Source organism: Microcaecilia unicolor, chromosome 9 (genome assembly GCF_901765095.1).
Source record: "Microcaecilia unicolor chromosome 9, aMicUni1.1, whole genome shotgun sequence".
Taxonomy (NCBI): domain Eukaryota; kingdom Metazoa; phylum Chordata; class Amphibia; order Gymnophiona; family Siphonopidae; genus Microcaecilia; species Microcaecilia unicolor.
Window position 1 is genome coordinate 97,092,235 of NC_044039.1, and position 24,307 is coordinate 97,116,541.

Genomic DNA, 24,307 nt, shown 5'->3' on the forward strand with positions numbered 1-24,307 from the left:
GTTGTGTTTCAATTTTATATAAGCATAACTACAATATATGCATGCAGAAAAATAATGGACTAAAAGTTTTATGGCTATGTGATACAGTTTTTTTTTTATAACTGACACAGGGGCCCTTTTACTGAAGCTTAGCAAGTATTAATGAACATCAGCGTGTGACAAATACTTTGCAGTCTATTTTATACCTATGGGCCACGCTAAAGTCTGTTAGTGCTCACTAAGCTTTAATAAAAGGGCCCCATAGTTAATGAACATTACCATCAGACCAGTATATGTACATGCCTCTTACCTCCTTCTTAGAACGATCTGAGACAAGGCTATCCTCTCCCACTGGATAAGTGTGAATTAGGACTAGGTCACATTTCTGAATCTGCATGAGGCTTAGATAAAAGAAAATCTCTACTTAATACAAAATAAAAACAATTTAACTACTATTACAATCAAAACTTTTTTGGCAATGATTTTAAAGCAGCTGCGCCTCATATATGCTATATGTTAATCTGCAAATAAGCAGAGGCTAAGTGCAGCATACAAAAATGGAAGCATGCAAAAGTGCTTTAAATAGTCAAAGCCAAAACCTTTGGGCTGAAAGCAATAAACAAATAACGAAAAAGCTCTCCCCAGATTATGAAGGCTATAATCAACAATTTCAAATCAAACTAGCAGCTTTGTGTGCCACTTGATCAGCACTTCCTTTCCATCTCAGGTGTCCTGTGTAAAGAAAGGGAATCAACCCTTCAAAAAGCATTGGAATGTCTGCAAAAGCATGATTTTAATGCTAAACAGTAGGAATAAGTTGTATTTCACATAATCTTTAAAAAAAATACTAAAAAGAAGGCTTGGTCTTTGCTCAGAGGTTCTCCAAAAGAATGATTTATCAGTAAAAACAAATCACCCTTTATTGAGCTGAGGCTGATTCTGCTCGAGACATCACCTCCAAAGCATAGTGAACACTTTATGACTGCAGTATAAGAAGATTCTAAAATATAATATGAAATTAAAAATGTTAATGGTCTCTGCTAGGTCTGTACTGAATATTCGTATTCGATTCAGCCCTGAATAGTGTCCCGAATATATTATTCGTATTCAGATGAATAGTGATTTAAATTTGAATATGAATAATCCAGGGCTCTGAGTTAATCCTACTCTGATTTTACATTGCTTCTTTTATTATTTGTTATGTTAAAAGCTCAATGCCCATAATTTGTATTCGGTATTCGTATTTGGTCGAATATCATTTTTCATTATTCATATTCAGCTGAATAGTAAAATATGCTATTCGGTACAGCTGTAGCTCTGCTAAGTGCTCCCAGATGCCTCATTTCCTTTTCTTTTAGGGGAAAAAAAAAAGTTCTATATGGGGAGAAATGACAAAAACAATGTTACAAGAGGAAGTCCATGTTGAAAGCCCAAGAAAGCACCTTTTTTATCTCTACTTGTCTAAGTGCCTTTATATAACAGCCACACAGAATCAGCCACAACAGTGAACAAATTCAGATACACAAATTTATACTTGTTCCACAGATGATGCAAATTTCTACAATATGCACGTACATCACAACTACGCATTTGCTCTGCCAAACTATGACCCAGAACTCATAATTTCAACGAACATATTTGTAATTTTATAAAAGGCCTTTTCTGCATGTAAAGCGGAATTTACAGACAGAAAAACCTGCATAAAATTATCCCCTTAATGTTAGTTATGTTGCTAATGCTTATACTAGGAATTACAATCAAGATACTAACAACCTCTCTTTTAAATTATTTTTGGATAGATTTAAGCTTACACCTTTCACTTTTGACTCATTAAACCACCCCCTAATCATACTGAATTTATGTATGGCTTTCCAAAGCCATATTTCAGTAAGAAAGGTCAGGCCTAATTTGTCAAAAGTTTTTTTTTTCTCTCCCCTTCTTTGTGCAAAAAAAAAAGTCATGGACAGACCAGGCATACTGTGCCTGTGATCAGCACACTCACTGATCTGAACCAGCAGCAAGTTTGTTATGGTCATGAATACTTTCGTTGACGCACTCTTCCAGCATCCTCACATGGCTATCACTATGGAAGGAAAAAAAAAGGTTACATTAAAAAACAGTAAAGACTTTCATTCCATTGCAAAACACAAAATATTATTTAAAATCTCTTATATCCTGCCCCATCATCCGAAAGGACATTCAAAGCGGTTAACAGACTATAAAACAATACAAATTATAAAGCATTAAAACATTTAAAACAAGTCAAAATAAATGCATGTTTTAAAAGTACATGCATAGTAAATTTTAAAAATGCCAGAAGGCAAACTATAGGCTTCCACAGAGAAAGAAAATCTCCGACTGTGGTCCAAGTGGACTCCTTTTGGAATTATAGCTTGTCCCTTGAAATATTTTTGTTGGACATTTTTTCCACTGTTTTTCTGAGTTTAATTTCTTTTATTGGTTTTCAATACAATACAATATAAGCAAGAGCTCACAACATAACAACAAGCAACATTTTACAAATCATGGCAATACTGGAGCTCACATTGAAGAAGTAACTATCCACATCTAGAATCACATTAAGAAAAAGGGAAGAAAGAGGAAAAGGGGGAGGGCTGGAGGATAGAAATCAAGGCATAAAGCTTGCATAGGCCACGAAATACATCAAACTTAGTGCTTATCGCTGTACCGAATCAAAATAAGATACAAGTGGTAGCCACTGTTTTTCTGGTTTGATTCGATGACCTGAAGAAAGAATAAAACAAAACAAAACACTTCCTTCTTTGACTTCAGCACACTTTTGTTTCACCTAATTTTCTATGCACAATTTTAAAATCTATGTATAATAAAGTTTCTGGCAAAACACACAGTGGATCCAAAAAAGTCCTCTCACAATGAGTGTCTTCCTGAACAAGGTCTTTATTAACAGTAGCAGAAATGACCCGACACGTGACGTGTTTCGGCCGTGAGGCCTGCGTCAGGGGTCTAGTATTATCTGTAGAAAAAAGTACCTTGTAGATCAGATGAACAAAATAGCACTAAAGCTGCTAACAACGATATCGTACACAAGAAAACGCTGTGCTGCTTTGTAAAACGAAATGTATGGCAAAAAAGACACGTGACGTGTTTCGGCCGTGAGGCCTGCGTCAGGGGTCTATAAAATAATATAATATACAAAGACATGCATAAAAATACAATTATAATTAAAACCATGAATAAAAACTTGAGCATACATATTCTTGTACAAATTTAGACAAATAAAACATCAGAATGAAAGATGCAAAATATATATAATAAAAATATGATAAAAATATAAGAGTATATGACTTTAAAAGAATAGAGAATATTGAATTATATAAAAATATGAAATTATACCACATAGAGATAATGAGGACAAGGCATGAAATAAAATACACAACATGATGAAGTATAAATATAGAGGACATACCTAGTATTATCTGTAGAAAAAAGTACCTTGTAGATCAGATGAACAAAATAGCACTAAAGCTGCTAACAACGATATCTATAATAAATATGTAAACGAAGGCATAAATCACTACATCCTCTCCATACATACATATACAACAAAATGAAATGATACTGAAAAAAGTGAAACATAGAATATATGGACAGGGATCCCAAAAAAAGGTGTGTATTGATGATGGAGAATAATGAAGAAGACCACATGGGTATGAAAATAAAAATAAAAAAATGAAAATGAAAACAAGGCACGGCTGCCAAATGAATCAGCAAATGTCAAAAGTGGTGAACCATAAAATGATAAGGATAGGAGAAACAGAAAAAAGAAATAACTGATATTACTGTGAAAAATAGCATATATTAAAAATAGCATATATTAAAAAAGAAGACCATAAACTACTAAGAAAAATGAACCATAACATAGGGGAACCACCTAACTGAAAAATAATATTACCTTTGCAAAAGTGCAAAAGGAACCACATCAAAAGGAGGCAAAATTACAAATAAGAGGTAAATGCCAATCAAAATGAGAAAAAATAAATAAGAAAAAATAATGGGTGTGGGGCATACTATAAGCTATTACAGCAGCCAGCATAGCTATCAGCAAATAAAAAAGGGGGGGATTATTGCAGATAAAATATAACAATGAAAATGAATGGAATAGTCGGTGTGGGGCATGCTATAAACTACTAAAACAGACTGCATAGCTGTCGGCATTGCACAAGAACAAACCTTAAAAGCGCCTAAATGACTGCTGAGTACTGTGAAGCAAATTCGTTTGTGTGAGGCACAATGCAAACCGCTATAACTGCATTGAATTAGCACTGGTTAAATAAAAGCTAACATGACTAATGAAAAAACAATTAAAATGCTTACCGTACACAAGAAAACGCTGTGCTGCTTTGTAAAACGAAATGTATGGCAAAACATGAAACCACCTTCAAGGGAAGGAATTATACCGGAAGTAAAGATGACATCACTTCCCCTGTGATTGGAACGAACCATTACTAGGGAAATATAGCACATGCGAGTGGTGGGGTCGAAACTTAATGGTATGATCGATATAAAAGACTCCACTGCTAAAAGGGTTAGTGAAAACAATGGGGCACACATAAAGCTATAGGTGGAATCTGACAACAATAAAACAAAAGATTGGACTATATAAACCATGTGATCCCATATGTAGTTCCAGCTAACTGCAGAATACAAATGAAAAATAAAAAGAAAAAAACAAAAATAGCGATTCAATTGTTCGACATGGACAAATAATTTTGTAAAAAAATTTTTGACATATATATAGGTCCTCGTATACAATGTATATGCTATAAAAATAAAATAAAAATGGTAGTAATCCTGAATGATGACACTACACCAAAACAATAAAACAAAATAATAATAATGGAAATGGGAAAAATGAATATGAAAAACCAAAACATATGTAATAGAAAAAAGACAGGCGACTGGGAACACTGAACAAAAATAAAAATAAAAGCAAAAATGAAAATAACAAGGATGATCATAAAAAAGGACTGAAATCCATGTCCATATTGAGTCCATGCGGTGTGGCTGTACCTAATGTATATATAGTTCTCTGTTCTTCCCTTAGCAGTTTCTCATCCATATTACCACCTCTCCAGGACATAGATATTTTTTTGAATACAAAAAATCTTAAATGTTCAATTGTATGATTTTTTTCAACCCAATGAGTCACCAGGGGGGCGCTATGTATCTGCCTTGTGAGGCAACTCCTATGTTCTATAATTCTTGTTTTTATGGCTCTCTTAGTTTTGCCTACATAGAGTAAGTCACAAGGACATATTATGATGTAAATAACTCCAGTAGTATTACAATCAGAAAAATGTCTGAGAATGTAGTTTTTGTTATTATGTTTACTGTGAAATGAAGTGATAGTAAGTGAGTGTTTGCACACTGAGCATCTCCCACATGGTATATGGCCAAAGGAATCTCCTCTTGTGGAATGGGGCTCTGGAAGGGTAGAGGGAACCAAAAACTCTCTAATGTTGTGGTTGCGGGCGTGTGCAATGACTGGAACTTGTTTTGTAAAGCAGGTATGTGTCTCCAAAATATGCCAATGCTTTTTAATGATGTTTCTAATGCCTCCTGATAAATGTGAATATTTTAATGTGCAAACCAAATCTGGGCTTAGTTTGTCTGGCTTGGCAATCAGGAGATCATTCCTGTTATTTTTATTTTTATAGCATATACATTGTATACGAGGACCTATATATATGTCAAAAATTTTTTTACAAAATTATTTGTCCATGTCGAACAATTGAATCGCTATTTTGTTTTTTTCTTTTTATTTTTCATTTGTATTCTGCAGTTAGCTGGAACTACATATGGGATCACATGGTTTATATAGTCCAATCTTTTGTTTTATTGTTGTCAGATTCCACCTATAGCTTTATGTGTGCCCCATTGTTTTCACTAACCCTTTTAGCAGTGGAGTCTTTTATATCGATCATACCATTAAGTTTCGACCCCACCACTCGCATGTGCTATATTTCCCTAGTAATGGTTCGTTCCAATCACAGGGGAAGTGATGTCATCTTTACTTCCGGTATAATTCCTTCCCTTGAAGGTGGTTTCATGTTTTGCCATACATTTCGTTTTACAAAGCAGCACAGCGTTTTCTTGTGTACGGTAAGCATTTTAATTGGTTTTTTCATTAGTCATGTTAGCTTTTATTTAACCAGTGCTAATTCAATGCAGTTATAGCGGTTTGCATTGTGCCTCACACAAACGAATTTGCTTCACAGTACTCAGCAGTCATTTAGGCGCTTTTAAGGTTTGTTCTTGTGCAATGCCGACAGCTATGCAGTCTGTTTTAGTAGTTTATAGCATGCCCCACACCGACTATTCCATTCATTTTCATTGTTATATTTTATCTGCAATAATCCCCCCCTTTTTTATTTGCTGATAGCTATGCTGGCTGCTGTAATAGCTTATAGTATGCCCCACACCCATTATTTTTTCTTATTTATTTTTTCTCATTTTGATTGGCATTTACCTCTTATTTGTAATTTTGCCTCCTTTTTGATGTGGTTCCTTTTGCACTTTTGCAAAGGTAATATTATTTTTCAGTTAGGTGGTTCCCCTATGTTATGGTTCATTTTTCTTAGTAGTTTATGGTCTTCTTTTTTAATATATGCTATTTTTAATATATGCTATTTTTCACAGTAATATCAGTTATTTCTTTTTTCTGTTTCTCCTATCCTTATCATTTTATGGTTCACCACTTTTGACATTTGCTGATTCATTTGGCAGCCGTGCCTTGTTTCATTTTCATTTTTTATTTTTATTTTCATACCCATGTGGTCTTCTTCATTATTCTCCATCATCAATACACACCTTTTTTTGGGATCCCTGTCCATATATTCTATGTTTCACTTTTTTCAGTATCATTTCATTTTGTTGTATATGTATGTATGGAGAGGATGTAGTGATTTATGCCTTCGTTTACATATTTATTATAGATATCGTTGTTAGCAGCTTTAGTGCTATTTTGTTCATCTGATCTACAAGGTACTTTTTTCTACAGATAATACTAGGTATGTCCTCTATATTTATACTTCATCATGTTGTGTATTTTATTTCATGCCTTGTCCTCATTATCTCTATGTGGTATAATTTCATATTTTTATATAATTCAATATTCTCTATTCTTTTAAAGTCATATACTCTTATATTTTTATCATATTTTTTATTATATATATTTTGCATCTTTCATTCTGATGTTTTATTTGTCTAAATTTGTACAAGAATATGTATGCTCAAGTTTTTATTCATGGTTTTAATTATAATTGTATTTTTATGCATGTCTTTGTATATTATATTATTTTATAGACCCCTGACGCAGGCCTCACGGCCGAAACACGTCACGTGTCTTTTTTGCCATACATTTCGTTTTACAAAGCAGCACAGCGTTTTCTTGTGTACGATATCGTTGTTAGCAGCTTTAGTACTATTTTGTTCATCTGATCTACAAGGTACTTTTTTCTACAGATAATACTAGACCCCTGACGCAGGCCTCACGGCCGAAACACGTCACGTGTCGGGTCATTTCTGCTACTGTTAATAAAGACCTTGTTCAGGAAGACACTCATTGTGAGAGGACTTTTTTGGATCCACTGTGTGTTTTGCCTTTCATTGGTTTTCCTGTGGAGAGTTCACCTTCTGTGGGTGTTTAATAAAGTTTCTGACCATTCTACTTCTTTTTTGGAATCTGACCTCAAACATGTAATCTCTGGGAAGAGTAAAACCCAAAAGTGAAGTTTCTTATCTCTAATAGATGTTCTCTAAGGATGGCAGGAGAGCAAGCCACACGTGAGTAATACCATCCAACAGCGCAGATGCTGAATATTTCCTTGAGCCTTAGGGAAAAGCTTACAAAGGCTTTCCTGAGCATGTGGAAGGGTACTTCCTGTTCAGCCTCTGCTTTGCATATCCCCTGCAAGAATCCATATCTCTATTTCCTTAGCATTCCTCCAGACTGCCCCAAAATTGACTGATGGGTTGTGCACACCTACCAGCAGGTGGAAATATGTGGTCCTTAGCTAAAGGCTGCCACTAACAAAAACAACAAAAAAAAGGAATTAAACAATGATAGCCACCAATCTATTGTGGATTGTACATCACTTGGAGTTTATGGGAGATGCTACTAACTAAATGAAAGTAAATAAAATGGGGAAGGCTTTTTTTTTTTTTTTTACAAGACAGCCAACATGAAATAATAAAACAGGGGAAACTGAATTAGAGTTCAACTTCAAATAGACTTCAGAGGACAGACTGACCAAACCTAATATTGCACCTGGACACTGTAATGGGATGTAACTGTGTCAACTGACTACCATGTCAGTCTTTCAAATATCCTTAATGGAGGTTGATCTTAGAGGAGAAACTGATGCTGCCATGGCTCTTACATTATGAGCCTCGACATGGATCATATTTACTTGTGAGTAAGAGAAGGATGTACAATTTTATATTCAACCAGATGCTGTTGATTTCTTCACTGTAATATATTTATGGGCCCTTCAAAATTAGTAAAGATGAATATTACTGTGTGAAAAAAAACCAAGATTGAGCCGACTCCACAAAGCAGTAACTGCATGGGAATCTCACATACACATGCTTAGAAACAGTTTTACAAACTTTTCCAGAAGGCACTGGAAAATGGCCCACCTTGGTGACATCAGATGATTATCATTTACATGTTAACTAATCATCCTGCTCACATTCAGAGAACCAGCAGGTCTTGAAGATATAACGGAAGATAGGAGTCTATTTGCACTTCTAATTATTATTTGTTAAATAAGATAATGATCATTAAACCTTTCACTGAAACAAGAGGGCATTCCAAGCAGCTAACAACCAGCAGATGGAAAACAAATTGTAGAAAGTATTTTCGTGCAGTGCATAATTAAGCTGTGGAATCTGTTTGCCAGAGGACATAGTCAAGACGACTAACAAAGCAAGGTTCAAAAGAAGTTTGTTCAAACTTCTGGAGAAAAAGTCCATAAAAAATTATTAACTAGGTAGTCGGGTAAGCCATCACTTCTCCCTTGAAATATGAAAATTGATCAACTGTTTGGTATCTCTTTGATACTTGTGGCCTGGACTAGCTACTGCTAGAGACAGGATACTGGGCTCAGACAACCTTGATCTGATACAGCTTAACTTATGTTAGTTTTTTAGATGGGGGATCAAGTTTAGAAAGTTCATCTCAATTTCTTCACTACTGTACAATAGCTAGATGCAACATGGGAAGGGGTCCTTCTCCACAACATCCTCTCAAAAGGTTCATTTTTCACAAAAGGAAATAGTGCTTGTAACATTATGAAGAAGAAAAAATCTTTAAAAACAATAGAGAGTTTAGTTAAACATATGAGGTAACATTAATATACAGAACTAACTAGTGTAATTGATAAATGGCATGGCATAAGTACATGTAAATAAATGGAAATACCTTTTTGCATTAGTGAGACAAATAATTCGTCCTCTGTTTCCAACACAGTCAGCATTCTCCATTAACATGGTTCGAGTCTCATGCTGGTAATCTGTTATTTTGCAGAGTGATTCAACGGCTGCCACTAGACCATGTAATATGCTGCAGGATTCTGGGTCTGCACGAGGATTGGGGGGACCAACTACTGCTAAAGCTGCCATCAACTGCATGCAAGAAGCAAAAAAACCGAGTTGGTATTTTACATATACATAGAGTGATGTGAAAAGATTTTGTCTCCCCTGATTTTCCCTATTATGGAATACGTGTCACACTGAATGGTTTCCAATCTTGAAACAAAATGTAATACCATATTGAACAAAGGGAATGGAGTAAAACACAACACAGATATGAACTTCAACCATAGTGCAGCAGTCACTTACATCAGAAGATTGAGTTAAAATTTGTATCTGGTTTGATATGTTTTTAAAGAATTCGGATTCAACCTTATTTTGAGGTGATAATTAAAATGTGGCCGGTTAGACCCTTATGTGTCTTTTTACATAGGCAATGAAGGATAAGTGTGTTTCCTGCAGTAAAATTATGTCTATGTTTGTAGTCTTAAGGTAATCAAAACTTTTTCTCTTGACTGGATAATTGAATCCATCAACATTCAAAGAAATGTATTTATTTATTTGTGACTTACTATACCACTTTAACCGACTAACAGGGCTAAGCAATTTACAGACTAAGACAAATCAAGAGAAGAACTACAAAAGTGGATAGGAAAGACATTTATTCTAGACAATCAGCCAAAAATAAATACATATAATAACGAAGAATAATCCAAATACATCAATTGGACAGGGGATGGTGCACTTACGGTCAAAACCCCACCACAAAACTAAGTAGGTAAGCTTGTTGGAAAAGCCATGTTTTTATTGCTGATTTGAAATTCTTGAAAGATAATTCATTACAAATTTGTAAAGGTAAAGCATTTCATAGATAAGTAGCAGTAAAGAAAAATGCACTGTCTTGTAGACTCAAATTAAGCAGCTTTAATTCCAGGGAGCACAAGACAATGGTCATTTAGAGATCTAAGCATACGGATGGGAGATAGCCAGGTTATCCAGATACTAAGGAATGCCCATTCTAAATGCCTTAAAAGAAGCAAGATCTTAAACAATTCGGTATTCTATCAGAATGAGGCAGCTTAAAAATAAAGCTAAAGCTCACAGATCCAAAATAGAGCAGCATAAAAATACAGGTAAAGCATAAAAGAGGCCAATATTAAACAGAACGACATAAAAAGTTTACTCCTTTACTTACAGCCACGGCACTCCTTCCAGTGAACAGCTTGCTAAACTAACATGGTGGTAGTCATGGCCAAGTGGTTAAGGCGATGGACTAGAAATCCATTGGGGTCTCCCCACACATGTTCAAATCTTGCTGACTACAGGGCTGCTCATTTGTCTTACTAGTAGAGTTCTCAGAATTATTTGCTTCAGTCTTCACCGAGGAAGATGTGGAGGAAGATACCAGTGCCAGAAATGGTATTCAATACTGATAAGTCAGAGAAACCGAAACAAATTTCTGCAAACCTGGAAGATGGGACAATTTAACAAACTGAAGAGTAGCAAGTCACCTGGACCGGATGGTATACATATCAGTATTCTGGTATACATCCCAGAAGTCTGATAGAACTGAAAATTTAACTTGCAGAGCTAATGTAATATGTATTATTAGTAATGTGTAATTTATCTTTAAAATCAAGCATGGTACCAGAAGATTGGAGGGTGGCCAATTTTTAAAAAGGGTTCCAGAGGTAATCCGGGAAATTATAGACCAGTAAGTCTGATGTCGGTGCTGGGTAAAATGGTGGAAACTATTATAAAGAACAAAATTACAGAGCATATACAAAGGCATGGATTAATGAGACAAAGCCAACAAGGGAAATCTTGCTTCACTAACCTACTAAATTTTTTTGAAGGTGTGAATAAACATGTGGATAAAGGTGAGCCAGTCAATACTGTGAATCTGGATTTTCAAAAAGCATTTGACAAAGTACCTCATAAAAGACTGCTGAGAAAATTAGTAAGTCATGGATAGGAGGTAATGTCCTATTGTGGATTAAGAACTGATTAAAAGATATAAAACAAAGTAGGGTTAAATGGTCAGTATTCTCAATGGAGAAGGGTAGATAGTGGGGTTCCCCAAGGGTCTGTGCTGGGACTGCTGCTTTTTAACATTTATAAATTATCTAGAAATGGGAAGTGAGATAATTAAACTTGCTGATGATACAAACAAAGTTAGTCAAAGTTGTTAAATCACAAGAGGATAGTGAAAAATTGCAAGAGGACCTTACGAGACTGGAAGAGTGGGCATCCCAATGGTAAATGACGTTTAATGTGAGCAAGTGCAAAGTGATGCACGTGGGAAAGAGAAACCCAAACTATAGCTACGTGATTGTTATGACTGGAGATGTGTGAGCCCTTGTGCCCCGACTGAGCACGTCGAAGATGGAGAGATGCCGTACTCGGTCAGGCAGCCAGACAACCCCTAGCTTCACCTGGGAAGCAACCACCGTTCACCGAGAGTTGAACCCTCAGCTGCAGGTGGCCACCAGGACTTCTGGAACCGGCGGGGTTGCACAGCCGCTGACCAGGATGGCAGGAATACAGACACAGTCCAGCACCAGAACTCCGAATAGGCAAGAATAGTCAAAAATCAGTCCAGGGTCAAGGCAGGCAGCAAACAAGCGAAATCCAAGAACTAGCCAAGGTCCGGTAAACAGGAAATCAGGAACAGGCAATAGCCAGCGAACAGCACTCCGACAGCAACTCCTCAGAACAATTGAGGCCGAAGCAAAGAAGGCCTGGAGGCAGTGCTTTAAATAGTGAAGCAATCAGAGCAAACCAAACTCAGGTGCATCCAACATGGCAGCCCCCATAGGAGATCCTCCCACGACCTGATATGGAGTTCCTTCCTGTTCTCGTTTAGACAAGATGGCTGCTGCTCTTGCTCCAAGCCGGATGACGGCTGCCAGGTTAGGAAACAAAAACCGACCCATCCTGGAGAAGTGTAGCAGAGCGTAACAGTGATGCAAGGTTCCAAATTAGGAGTCACCACCCAGGAAAAGGATCTAGATGTTATCGTTGATATGATGTTGAAATCATCTGCTTAATATGCAGCGGCAGCTAAGAAAGCAAACAGAATTTAGGAATTATTAGGAAAGGAATGGAAAACAAAAATGAGAACGTCATAATGCCTGTGTATCACTCCATGGTGCGACCACACCTTGAATATTGTGTACAATTCTGGTCACCATATCTCATATAGCGGACTTAGAAAAGGTACAGAGAAAGGTGACAAAAATAATAAAGGGGACGGGATGACTTCTCTATGAGGAAAGGCTAAAGTGGGGAACAGCTGAGGGGAGATATGATGGAGGTCTATACAATACTGAGTGGAGTGGAATGGGTAGATGTGAATCGCTTGTTTACCCTTTCCAAAACTACTAGGATTAGGTGGCATGCAGTGAAGCAACTAAGTAGTAAATTTAAAACAAACCAGAGAAAATATTTCTTCACTCCACATGCTAATTAAGCTCTAGAATTCATTGCCATAAAATGTGGTAAAAGCAGTTAGCTTAGCAGAGTGGAGGAGTGGCCTAGTGGTTAGGGTGGTGGACTTTGGTCCTGGGGAACTGAATTCGATTCCCGGCACAGGCAGCTTCTTGTGACTCTGGGCAAGTCACTTAACCCTCCATTGCCCCATGTAAGCCGCATTGAGCCTGCCATGAGTGGGAAAGCCTGGGGTACAAATGTAACAAAAAAAATAAATAAATAAAGGTTTGGATAATTGCCTAAAAGGAATGTCCATAAGCCATTATTAAGATGGGGAAAATCCACTGCTTATTTCTAAGATAAGCAGCATAAAATCTGTTATACTCTTTTGAGATCTTGCCAGGTACTTGTGACCTGGACTGGCCACTGTTGGAAACAGGGTACTGGGCTTGATGGACCTTCAGTCTGTCCCAGTATGGCAACACTTATATTACGTTATGCTAGCTGAAGAGTTTATATGCATTACATGAGGGTCAAGGTTCCATTAATTAAAAAAAAAAGCATAGAAGTACATACTGCAAGGGTTATTATCCTGCTTATTTTCGAAGGAGAAGGCTGGCCATCTTCTGACACAAATCGGGAGATGGCCGGCCTTCTCCTAAGGCCGGCCAAATCGGTATAATCGAAAGCCGATTTTGGCCAGCTTCAACTGCTTTCTGTTGCAGGGCCAGCCAAAGTTAAAGGAGGTGTGTTGGAAGTGTACCGAAGGCGGGACGGGGGCGTGGTTAAGAGATGGCCAGCCTCGGCCGATAATAGGAAAAAACGAAGGCCGGCTCTGACGAGCATTTGGCCAACTTTACTTGGTCCTTTTTTGTTCACGACCAAGCCTCAAAAATGTGCCCTAAATGACCAGATGACCCCCGGAGGGAATCGGGGATGAGCTCCCCTTACTCCCCCAGTGGTCTCCAACCCCCTCCCACCCAAAAAAAAAAAAATTTTAGAACATTTTTTTGCCAGTCTCAAATGTCATACCCAGCTCCATCACAGCACTATGCAGGTCCCTGGAGGAGTTTTTAGTGGGTACTGCAGTGTACTTCAGGCAGGCGAACCCAGGCCCATCCCCACTACCTGTTACACCTGTGGTGGTAAATGGGAGCCCTCCAAAACCCACCACAAACCCACTGTACCCACATCTAGGTGCCCCCCTTCACCCGTAAGGGCTATGGTACTGGTGTACAGTTGTGGGTAGTGGGTTTGGGGGGGGGGGGGGTTGAGGGGCTCAGCACACAAGGTAAGGGAGCTATGTACCTGGGATCAATTTGTGAAGTCCACTGCAGTGCCCCCTAGGGTGCCCGGTTGGTGTCCTGGCATGTGAGGGGGACCAGTGCACTAAAAATGCTGGCTCCTCCCATGACCAAATGCCTTGGATAATGGCCGCCATTAGTTTCCATTATCGGCGAAAACCAATGGCAGCCATCTCTAACGCCGGCGATCTCTAAGGGCAGGCCAAATGTTGAGATTTAGCCAGCCCCGACCGCATTATCGAAATGAAAGATGACCAGCCATCTTGTTTCGATAATACAGTCGGGTACGCCGCTTGACGGGGCCGGCGTTAGAGATGGCCGCCCCCCGTTCGATTATGGCCCTCTATATCAACTGCGCTCTTGGTACCTCCCTGGCGATTGACATAGGCCACACCCGTGGCATTGTCCGACAGGACCCCTACTGGCTTCACCGCCAGTACCGGGAGAAACTCCAAAAGCGCCAACCGAATGGCTCTGAGTTCCAGGAGGTTGATAGACCACTTTGCCTCTGCAGGAGACCAGAGCCCCTGCACTGTCCTTCCCAAGCAGTGGGCTCCCCAGCCCGTCAAAGAGGCGTCCGTCGTGACAATCCATTCCGGGGTCAAAATAGGCATTCCTGCGGACAGCTTGTCTGTCCTCAGCCACCAGCTCAGTGCCTTGCGCACCGCTGGATCCAAGGGAAGGCGCACAGCGTAATCCTCCGACACTGGAGTCCATCGCTGCAGCAGAGAGAGCTGTAGAGGTCTCATATGGGCCCTGGCCCAGGGCACTACGTCCATCGTGGCCGTCATAGAGCCCAACAGCTGCACATAGTCCCAAGCCCGAAGAGGAGAGGCTACTAGGAACTGGTCCACCTGAGCCTGAAGCTTGACAATCCGATTGTCTGGCAGGAACACTCTGCCCACTTGGGTGTCGAAACGAACTCCCAGATACTCCAGGGACTGAGTCGGGCGCAGCTGGCTCTTCTCCCAGTTGATGATCCACCCCAGGGAGCTCAAAAGAGCAATCACCCGGTCTACAGCTCTGCCGCACTCTGCATAAGAGGGGGCTCGGATCAACCAGTCGTCCAGATAAGGATGGACTTGTACTCCTTCCTTTCGTAGGAAGGCCGCGATAACCACCATTACTTTGGAGAAGGTCCGCGGAGCAGTAGCCAACCCGAACGGGAGGGCTCTGAACTGGAAGTGTCGGCCCAGGACTGCAAAACGCAGAAAGCGTTGATGAGGAGGCCAGATGGGAATATGCAAGTAAGCTTCCTTGATGTCCAAGGATGCCAGGAACTCCCCTGCTTTCACTGCCGCTATAACAGAGCGGAGAGTCTCCATTCGGAAGTGTCGAACTTTCAAGGCCCGATTGACCCCTTTGAGGTCGAGGATAGGCCACACAGAACCTCCTTTCTTTGGTACCACAAAGTAAATGGAGTAACGTCCCATGCCAAGCTGATCTTCTGGCACCGGAACGACCGCACCCAGGTGGATCAGATTGTCCAAAGTCTGCTGCACTGCCACAGCTTTGACCGGAGACTTGCAGGGAGAGTGCACAAACCCGTCTCTTAAGGGTCGGCAGAACTCTAGCTTGTAGCCATCTCTGATGACTTCCAGCACCCAAGCGTCTGAAGTTACCCTGGTCCACTCGCCCAGAAACGAGGATAGGCATCCTCCAATCTGCTGTGGGCCATGGACCAGGGCCCCGTCATTGGGTACGAGACCCTGGGGGAGGACCGGAGGACGCACCTCCGGGACGGCGGTCTCTGCGAAAGGAATGCTGCTTGGGGGAGAAGTTCCTCTTGAAGGAAGAGGAGGCAGAGGAGCCCGACTTGCCCGGGCGATACCGACGGGCTTCCTGAAACCGTCCTTTGGAGGAACCGGGGCGGGCACCACTGGCCCGAGCCCTGACCTCCGGTAACCTCTTGCCCTCGGACGTGCCGAGATCGGTCACAATCTTGTCCAGCTCGACCCCAAAGAGCAGCTTGCCTTTAGAAGGCAACTTAGCCAGTCGAGACTTAGAGGCGTGGTCAGCAGACCAATGCTTCAGCCAAAGCCAGCGCCGAGCAGAGACTGTCTGAGCCATACCTTTAGCTGAGGCTCTCAAGACATCATATAGCAAGTCTGCCAAGTAGGCCGAGCCCGATTCCAGGGCTGGCAAATCAGCCCTCAAGGAAGGATCCGAGGGGGAAGCCCGCTGCACAATCGTCAGGCACGCCCTGGCCACATAGGAGCCGCAAACTGAGGCCTGCAAACTTAAAGCAGCCGCCTCGAAGGACGACTTTAAAGCCGCCTCCAATCTTCTGTCTTGGGCGTCCTTTAGGGCCGTGCCACCTTCCACCGGCAACGCCGTTTTCTTAGTCACCGCAGTGATTAAGGAATCCACGGTAGGCCAAAGAAAGGCCTCCCGTTCGCCTTCCGGCAGAGGATAGAGACGGGACATAGCCCTAGCCACTTTAAGGCTCGCTTCTGGCAAATCCCATTGAGCCGAAATCAAGGTGTGCATGGCTTCATGCATGTGGAAGGTTCTAGGCGGGCGCTTCGTCCCCAGCATAATGGCAGAGCCAGCAGAGGCTGAGGGAGAGACGTCCTCCGGAGAGGAAATCTTCAAAATGCTCATGGCCTGCACTAACAGGTTGGGCAAATCCTCTGAGCGAAAGATCCGCGCTGCAGAGGGGTCATCCGCTCCATCCGAGCGGGAATCCGTCTCCTCCAAGGAATCCCCAAAGGACCGTTGGGAGAACTCAGATACGCTGCCCTCATCTACATCAGAGGAGACAGAGTCCTCTAGGGCCTGGAAATCCACCAGAGGGCGTTTGCTTCCGGAGGGCTCAACCCCTTTATCAGACAGGGGAACAGGGGCAGCGTTTTGCATAAGAAAAGCCCGATGCAGCAGCAAAATGAACTCAGGGGAGAAACCCCCCAGACTGTGCACTTCTGCAGCCTGGGCCACGACCCTAGACGCACCCTCAACCGGCGCTCGCAAGAGCGGGGGAGAAACATGCTGCGCATCCAAAATGGCGTCCGGCGCGAAACTCCGAGAAGGAGCCGTGCGGGAAAAACGGCGCTTAACTTTGGCCGCTTTCTTGCCGTCGCCCGAATCAAGGGCGACCATAGCATTAACGTCTCCCACCTCGAGGGCGGACCAAGAAGAAGCCGTCCGAGCAGAGTGGCCGGCCAAAATGGAGGGGGCGAGCAGCGGGGGATGGGCGCTTATGGCGGGAAAAACCGCCACACCGGAGGAAGAACCGGGACACTGACTGGACTCCAAACTGACGCCCAAAAAGGGCGATTCAGGCTTTGAAACCCCCGCTAGACGCGCACACGCGGTCCGGGGAGCGATTCTTCGCGCCCTCGCTCTCCGACGCCATAAGCCACGTGGAGACCGATCGGGGAATCCCCTGCCCGCTACAAAAGGTAAAAATTACCTGCTCCGAGCTGTAACGAACTGGTGTCCCAGTGAGCAGCTGCAATAAACGCTGATATAAACGTTGAAATAAATGCCCTTAAAACACGTCCAAAATTTTTTTTTTTATAACGGAGCCAGCAGGAGGGGGGAGAAAAGGAGGGACCTGGCACCACCAGGTTTGCACTTGCTCAAGAAAAGCCCTCAACCCCAGGTACTCAACAAAACCTAAGAATTAGGCCTGGAGACCTAGCCAGAGCTGCTGCTGTGTGTGACCACTACCTGCTGAGATAGAGAACATACTGAGGAGTTTCCGGCAGCACATGACCACATATAGGGAGGCAAAAGGATTGCTCTCTATCTCCACCTGCTGGTAGATGGACACAACCCACCAGTCTATGGATTGATCAGCATGATGATATGGAATGGGCTATTTTAATAAAAGTGTGTTCTACTTTAACCTCTTTGATCCATTGTTTTTCCTCGCTGAGTAGAGGGGGTTAATCAATCTGGGAAATGAGAAAAGAAAGTATAAAAAGGGTGGAAAAAGTCATAATAAAAACAGCTTTGGACTGGCCAGAGTTGTCCAAGTATTAAAAAAACCAAAACAAAACAGTGTCATATAAAAGGTAAAAACAAAAGCAGGAGATCGAGGATGATACAAAGATAGTGGAAAGAATCAACTGGAATTATAGTAGTAAGCAGAATAAAAACATCAAAATTCAGCTGAGATGGTCAACCAGTAAGCCAGGAGATATCAGGATTATCCAGATTTGTATAGTGAACAGAAGGTCATCAACGTAGAAATGGAATGAAGTAGTAGAGTTTTGAATAATGGTTGCTAGAGGACTCATAAAAAGATGAATAAAACTGGGAATAGGATTGATCCTTGTGGTACATCACATTGGAGGGGTTTGGGAATAGATTCAGCTGATGGTGTAATAAATTTACACGTTCGGTCCTGTAAGAAAGATTGAAACCATTGTATTACAGTGCCTGTCAGACCTAAAGCTGAGAAATGAGATAATAGCAACGGTCAGTTTTAATTGTGAATATATATTATCTTACCAGTGCTAATGGAAGATAGAAATTTAAAGGTAAAAGGTTCACATTCAGCCTAGTTGGCCTTAAAAAACATGGTGTCATTCAATAGGAATCTTCATGTTTTCAAACCACAGCAAGAGCAAGCAAATGTAGAGAACACAGACCTGTACTCCATGAACAGCAATAATATGGGTATAGAGGTCAAACTTTAAGCTTGCACATGCCGAGACCAGTGTGTCATGTACTTACATCCTCAGATTATTGACACTGCATTACATTCATATGGTTTCACACACCCTACCACGTTTTTACACCAACTCATTGTAATGAGGGTAACATGATCTAATGCTTAAGCACACATTGGCCAATATTTAGTCGGCAGGGGTCAGAGCTTTTTTTTAAACCTTGATCGATGCTGGCTAAATTGGCACGAAAATGAATATCCAGGGCTATGTCTGGGAACTGGCACTGAATATCTGCTGGAACTTAAGCAGGTTCTGGCAGATATTGAGTCAGGACCTCTACTTCAAAGTACTGTGAGGCTGCCGCTAGAAATCACAGCAGCCATTTTAAGGAGGTAGTTGAATCAGACATTGCTCCTGCCTGTTTCCCCACTGAACTACCAGGAAACGGGCAGGTAAGACTGCTGTGATCTGGAGGGGAGGCATGGGGAACTGTAAGGGGATCAACACACTTAGACCAGTACCTGGAAGTTATGTGGATGCCAGCTGATATTTAGTGCTGGCATCCACATAGCTAAGTGGTGAACATCCTGAATTCACCCACTTATCCAGTGCTGGTAACCACATAACTGCTGGCCCCTCCCCAACTATCCCTATAATGCCCCTGTACAACCCAGCTCAAAAAATGGCCATTTTGTGCCAATATTCAGTAGTACTGTCACATAAGTACTGCTGAATATCTGCGGCCAGATTAAAAGTGGAAAGGAGCCACTCTTGTCTGCTTAAATTGCTTTGAATATCAGACTGACAATGTCTATTTCACGGTCCTTCACCGTTGCTGGCTTCTTTCTCTAGGTTGCTGTGTCTTCCTTGTCTGGTATCCTCATGGTGGTGAAAGCAGAAAATGTGATGATGAAGAGAGTTGATGCCACAAGGTGTCAGTTATGGTCAGATTCTTAGTGACCTTCCACAGTGCATCACTAAATAATGTCCTCACTGCCAGCACTGAATACTAGGTATTAGTCACTTTGTTAATGGCCAGCAGAGATATATGGCGATGTCTGTTCAAACTTCTCCTGTTAATAAACTTCGCCCTTCTGTATGCCTGTTGAAGAACAGGAACTGGGTACCGTTATTAAATGGACTTGGGGAAAATCCACTATTTCTGGGATAAGCAGTATAAAATGTTTTGTACTTTCTGGGATCTTGCCAGGTATTTGTGATCTGGATTGGCCACTGTTGGAAACAGGATGCTGGGCTTGATGGACCTTTGGTCTTTCCCAGTATGGCAATACTTATGTACTTATGTACTCTTTTCTCCAATTTCTGCTCAAAGGTTTAGACTGATGATGAAATTCTGTATCAGTAGAACAGATCCTCCTATATCTCAAAAACTGAGTTTTTTTTATTTTGAGTTTCTGTTACTAACCCCCAGAGTTGATTTAGAGAAAGAGATAGCACTCTAACTTATGTAATAAAATATACCAGCAGCACCTGGAGAACAGTCTGCGCGATTCGAAAACACTGGCCACTGTTACTGTCGGTGTAAACCTTTAAAGACTGTACATTGAGGTTCGCCTACAGTACGGGAAATAATCTTAAAGAGCTCCTTTGCCCTTCCGTCTTACCCCCAGAGACCCAAGAGGCCGGTTTAAGGCTTGAAGGACGACATATGAAGTGTGGGGCGTGTTCGATGTGTGGCCAAATGATAGAAACTTCAGAATTCATTAATCCGGTCACTGATCAGAAATATTATCTGAAACAGCAGACGTCGTGTAAATCTGAGGGAGTGATTTACTGTTTATGCTGTACCTGTGATAAAATTTATGTTGGATAGACATCAAGAATGTTATGTACTCGCCTCATAGAGCACAATCCACACATAAAACAATCTACTTTAGCAGTCCATTGTACTGCTCATCAACTTGTTTATGAAGATCTAAACGTTTGGTGCTACAACAGGTTTTTCCTCCTAAGCGAGGAGGTGATATTCGAAGGGTGCTACTTCAGCGGGAACAAGAATGGATTTTTCGCTTGAAGTCATTGGAACCTGAAGGGTTAAACCCAACGCATTGAATGGAGTCATTCCTTTGAATATTGCTCTGATTGGTCAGACTTGGCGGAGGCATCTGACGTCTTTAAAAGCTATTTAAAGCCGCCATTTTCACAAATGTGGTGTTGCCACACTGTAGTTTGTAATTGGAATGCTGTCATTGAAGTAGGAACGAGTGGATTTAAATGTGAAATGAATGCGCAGTTGATATATGGATGCTTAAGAATTTTTGATTTATCTGCAGCCCCTGTCAGTTTGGATCCTGATTTAGCACAGCCCATAGGAATTGGGGTGAAATGCTGGCCACAGTTGATCTGGGGTGCTCCGCAGCGAAACCGATCCAGCACACTGAAAGACTGCAGCAGTGCAAACTGTGGATTTAAGCAGAGACTACTATCCATGCAAACATAAGTACTAGCCTGAATTTTGAATAGAAACTTAAATGATTTAATTTGAAGGCGCTTAACACAAGGGCTTTTGAAAGTCTTTAGAAGAAGGTTTTTTAAGCCTATGATGAGGACAGATCAAAATTGACCAATTGTTAGGTCGTATTGATCGCCAGTAGCCTGCTAGACCGTTATGGTCAGGAGATCCTAGAGGCTTTTTTCCTTCTTTTAAAATAAGATAAATATTTGAGTGTTTTCACATACACTTATTTTGTGATATCTAGTGATGACAGTCAAATTTAGGCCATTACTCCCCTTCAATAAATGTTTACCCTCATTACTCTTCAAACAAAAGTCTCAAAATATGCAACAGTCTCTATATATCCCTCTTTGATATTACCAAAAGAATCCACCGTAGTAGAAGAACAATGGAATCCTATGGGAGGCACAAAAATAAAACAACTTGTTTATTATCCTATATTTTTCTTCCCATGGTTCTGTTCTATTTAGACTATATTCTTAGGGCTGTCCATTTATGCTCTACTAGTATACATTTGATTCCCACCATCAGTATGCTAATAAGGTTTTCTTTCTCCTTATGGTAACTCCTCATCTGGAATACATCCCTTGGGTCATGTATCTAGTTTTCACTAGACCTTTTTCTAGTACTTTTTTTTTTTTTACAAATTGACACTCTTTATCTTCACGTGCTAAGCTAATGGCACATCTTCAGTTATTTACAGGTCTATATTTAAATGCTTGAGTACATTATATACCAATTACAACACTTGCCATGTAGTTCTTCAGACCATCTTTTGACAATCATTGGCTGTTGAAACCACTGGATATCATCTCAAGTTTGGTGCTGTTCACTCATTCACAATATTAGTCCTACTCGTTATTGGTCTGTGCACTTTTATAAGTTTGATTACACCTGACACTATATTATCCAGACAAGTTTTAGATTATATTTTAACGGTATGTGACAAATATTTGTATATATCTTTTTAAACTTATGTTTTTTAATACTTATATTTACATTTAATTGTGGACTAGCTACCCATATTTTTTAGTTTATTATCATTTTTATTGCTTGTTTCACTTATGTTATACAGCTTTGTGTAAGTTTATGCTCCTGTTTACTAAGCTAACTATTCCGATGGGTGCCTACACAGTTAGCGCATGCTAATTTTAGGCACACGCTAACGCACCTTAATAAACATACCCCTTAATTTTTTATGTGCTCATTCAGACTCCTGAAGCAGGCCCTTGGCCAAAACACAGTATTGTGATCAATAAATACTCTATATCCAACTTTTGGAGTTTTCCTCATCTGCTTTGGAAGGACATAGTCCATTTCCCACTGCTTTTTGCTCTTCTTTGATATTATGCCTTGTCCTGTTTGTCTGTCCTAATTAGCTCTGTCGAGCAGGGACTGTCTCTTCATGTTCAAGTGTACAGCCCTGCGTACGTCTAGTAGCGCTATAGAAATGATAAGTAGTAGTAGTAGTAAGCCACTGAGGTTGCAATGAACTATATACAGAGGTAACTGGTGGTATGGGTGATGGGCAAGAGTTAGGCCTCGGCAAATGGCTGACCAGATACTTTATTTCCTAATCCCACTGGCATATTACTATATACAGCAGGAGCCCAAGATAGTCTATAGTTTTGCATTCTGGTCCTCCTTTTACCCATCCTATGGAATAAGTAAGAAAATACCAGAATATCACATCCAAAGGGTGCTTCCACTGTCAAAACAAGACACTCTCCCACTCCCCTGCTGTTTCTCAGTTGGATCCAAAAGGGACCATGCGCCTTTGGCATGCGACTGTGGGCTACATACCTCAACTCTTGCAGGGTCTTTATAGTGACAAGACAGCATCAGACAATGGCAGTCAGCACTGCGGAGATGGACAGCCCCCAAAGAGTATGTTGGAATAAAATTAAAGCCACTCTTACTCACTCTCACATGCAAGGCATCGGGTACAAACTGGCAATCCTCCCCCCTTCAAAATTTTCAAAGTACGCACATACTTCAACTTTGAAAAATGGTGCAAAGTCCATAGGTAAAAAGTACTAGTATGCTTTGCAGTTATGCCAACAGTATGACAAATGTACTGGCACAATATCAACATAAAACACAATCACTGTAACTTAATATCTGTAGGTTAGCATTTGCATGGCCAGAAAAAGTGGTATTATTTTACTTATGAATCTAAAATGCTTTTGCCTTTGCAATTATTGAACTTACCTCCTGCAAACTCTGTTCTTCTTGTATCCATGAGTTTAAAATATGAGACCCAGAATCACTTACAATAAAATTCACCTAAAAAATTATAAAAGCAAAATGTTAACTCAAAGTTAAACACCACAGCTGATCAAATATGTAGGTATAATGTACAGCATTTTTCTGCTGAAGGAGTTATTTGGATCATATGGCCACTTACACCTATGCATAAAACAATGCTGCTCACCTTTAACAGATGCTTTCTATAGACAGGAGAATTGATAAGGTACAACAGTGGATGACATTGTCTGAAGACACCAAGACAGGACAGCTCTCCCAGTGCACAGAACTTAATGTAAACTTTTGAGAATGGGAGCCCTTTCTATGCACAATTCCTCAGTTAGCACCAAATTTCAAAGTAGTGAAATAACTCTCAGGGAGGTGGGGGAGACTGTATGCCTTATCAATCTTGATGTCTACAAAAAAACATCTGTTAAGGTGAGCAACTTTGCTTTCTCCATTGAAAAGGAGGTTTAAATTAGGCACACAAATGGATGATTCCCATGCTTACATCTGTTCCGTACTGAATCATCTTAGTTCTTGGAGCAGCTTGTACCATCAAAATATGAGAGTCTTTAGTTGATAGGGACAGACTGGCCCATGCTGCTTGATCAAAGGAACAGTCCTGTACTGAAACTTGTTCCAAACAGTAATGGAAAGTGAAGGCTTGAACA

General features: G+C 40.8%; 1 protein-coding gene and 1 non-coding gene across 6 annotated transcripts in view; one reads left to right on the top strand and one right to left on the bottom strand.

Moving 5' to 3' along the window:
* Window positions 1–24,307, bottom strand: part of INTS13 (integrator complex subunit 13) — a 165,743-nt gene that overhangs the window by 115,668 nt on the left and 25,768 nt on the right. For all 5 annotated transcript variants that reach the window (XM_030214882.1, XM_030214880.1, XM_030214878.1 and 2 more), the window contains exons 3-6: window positions 23,598–23,672; window positions 9,446–9,648; window positions 1,982–2,062; window positions 290–380 (exon numbers count right to left, since the gene is read on the bottom strand). In XM_030214882.1, the coding sequence (XP_030070742.1) occupies window positions 290–380; window positions 1,982–2,062; window positions 9,446–9,648; window positions 23,598–23,672 (450 nt within the window). The remainder of the gene's footprint in view (window positions 1–289; window positions 381–1,981; window positions 2,063–9,445; window positions 9,649–23,597; window positions 23,673–24,307) is intronic.
* Window positions 10,798–10,879, top strand: TRNAS-AGA. Its single transcript has one exon. It is a non-coding gene; the product is annotated as a tRNA-Ser (tRNA).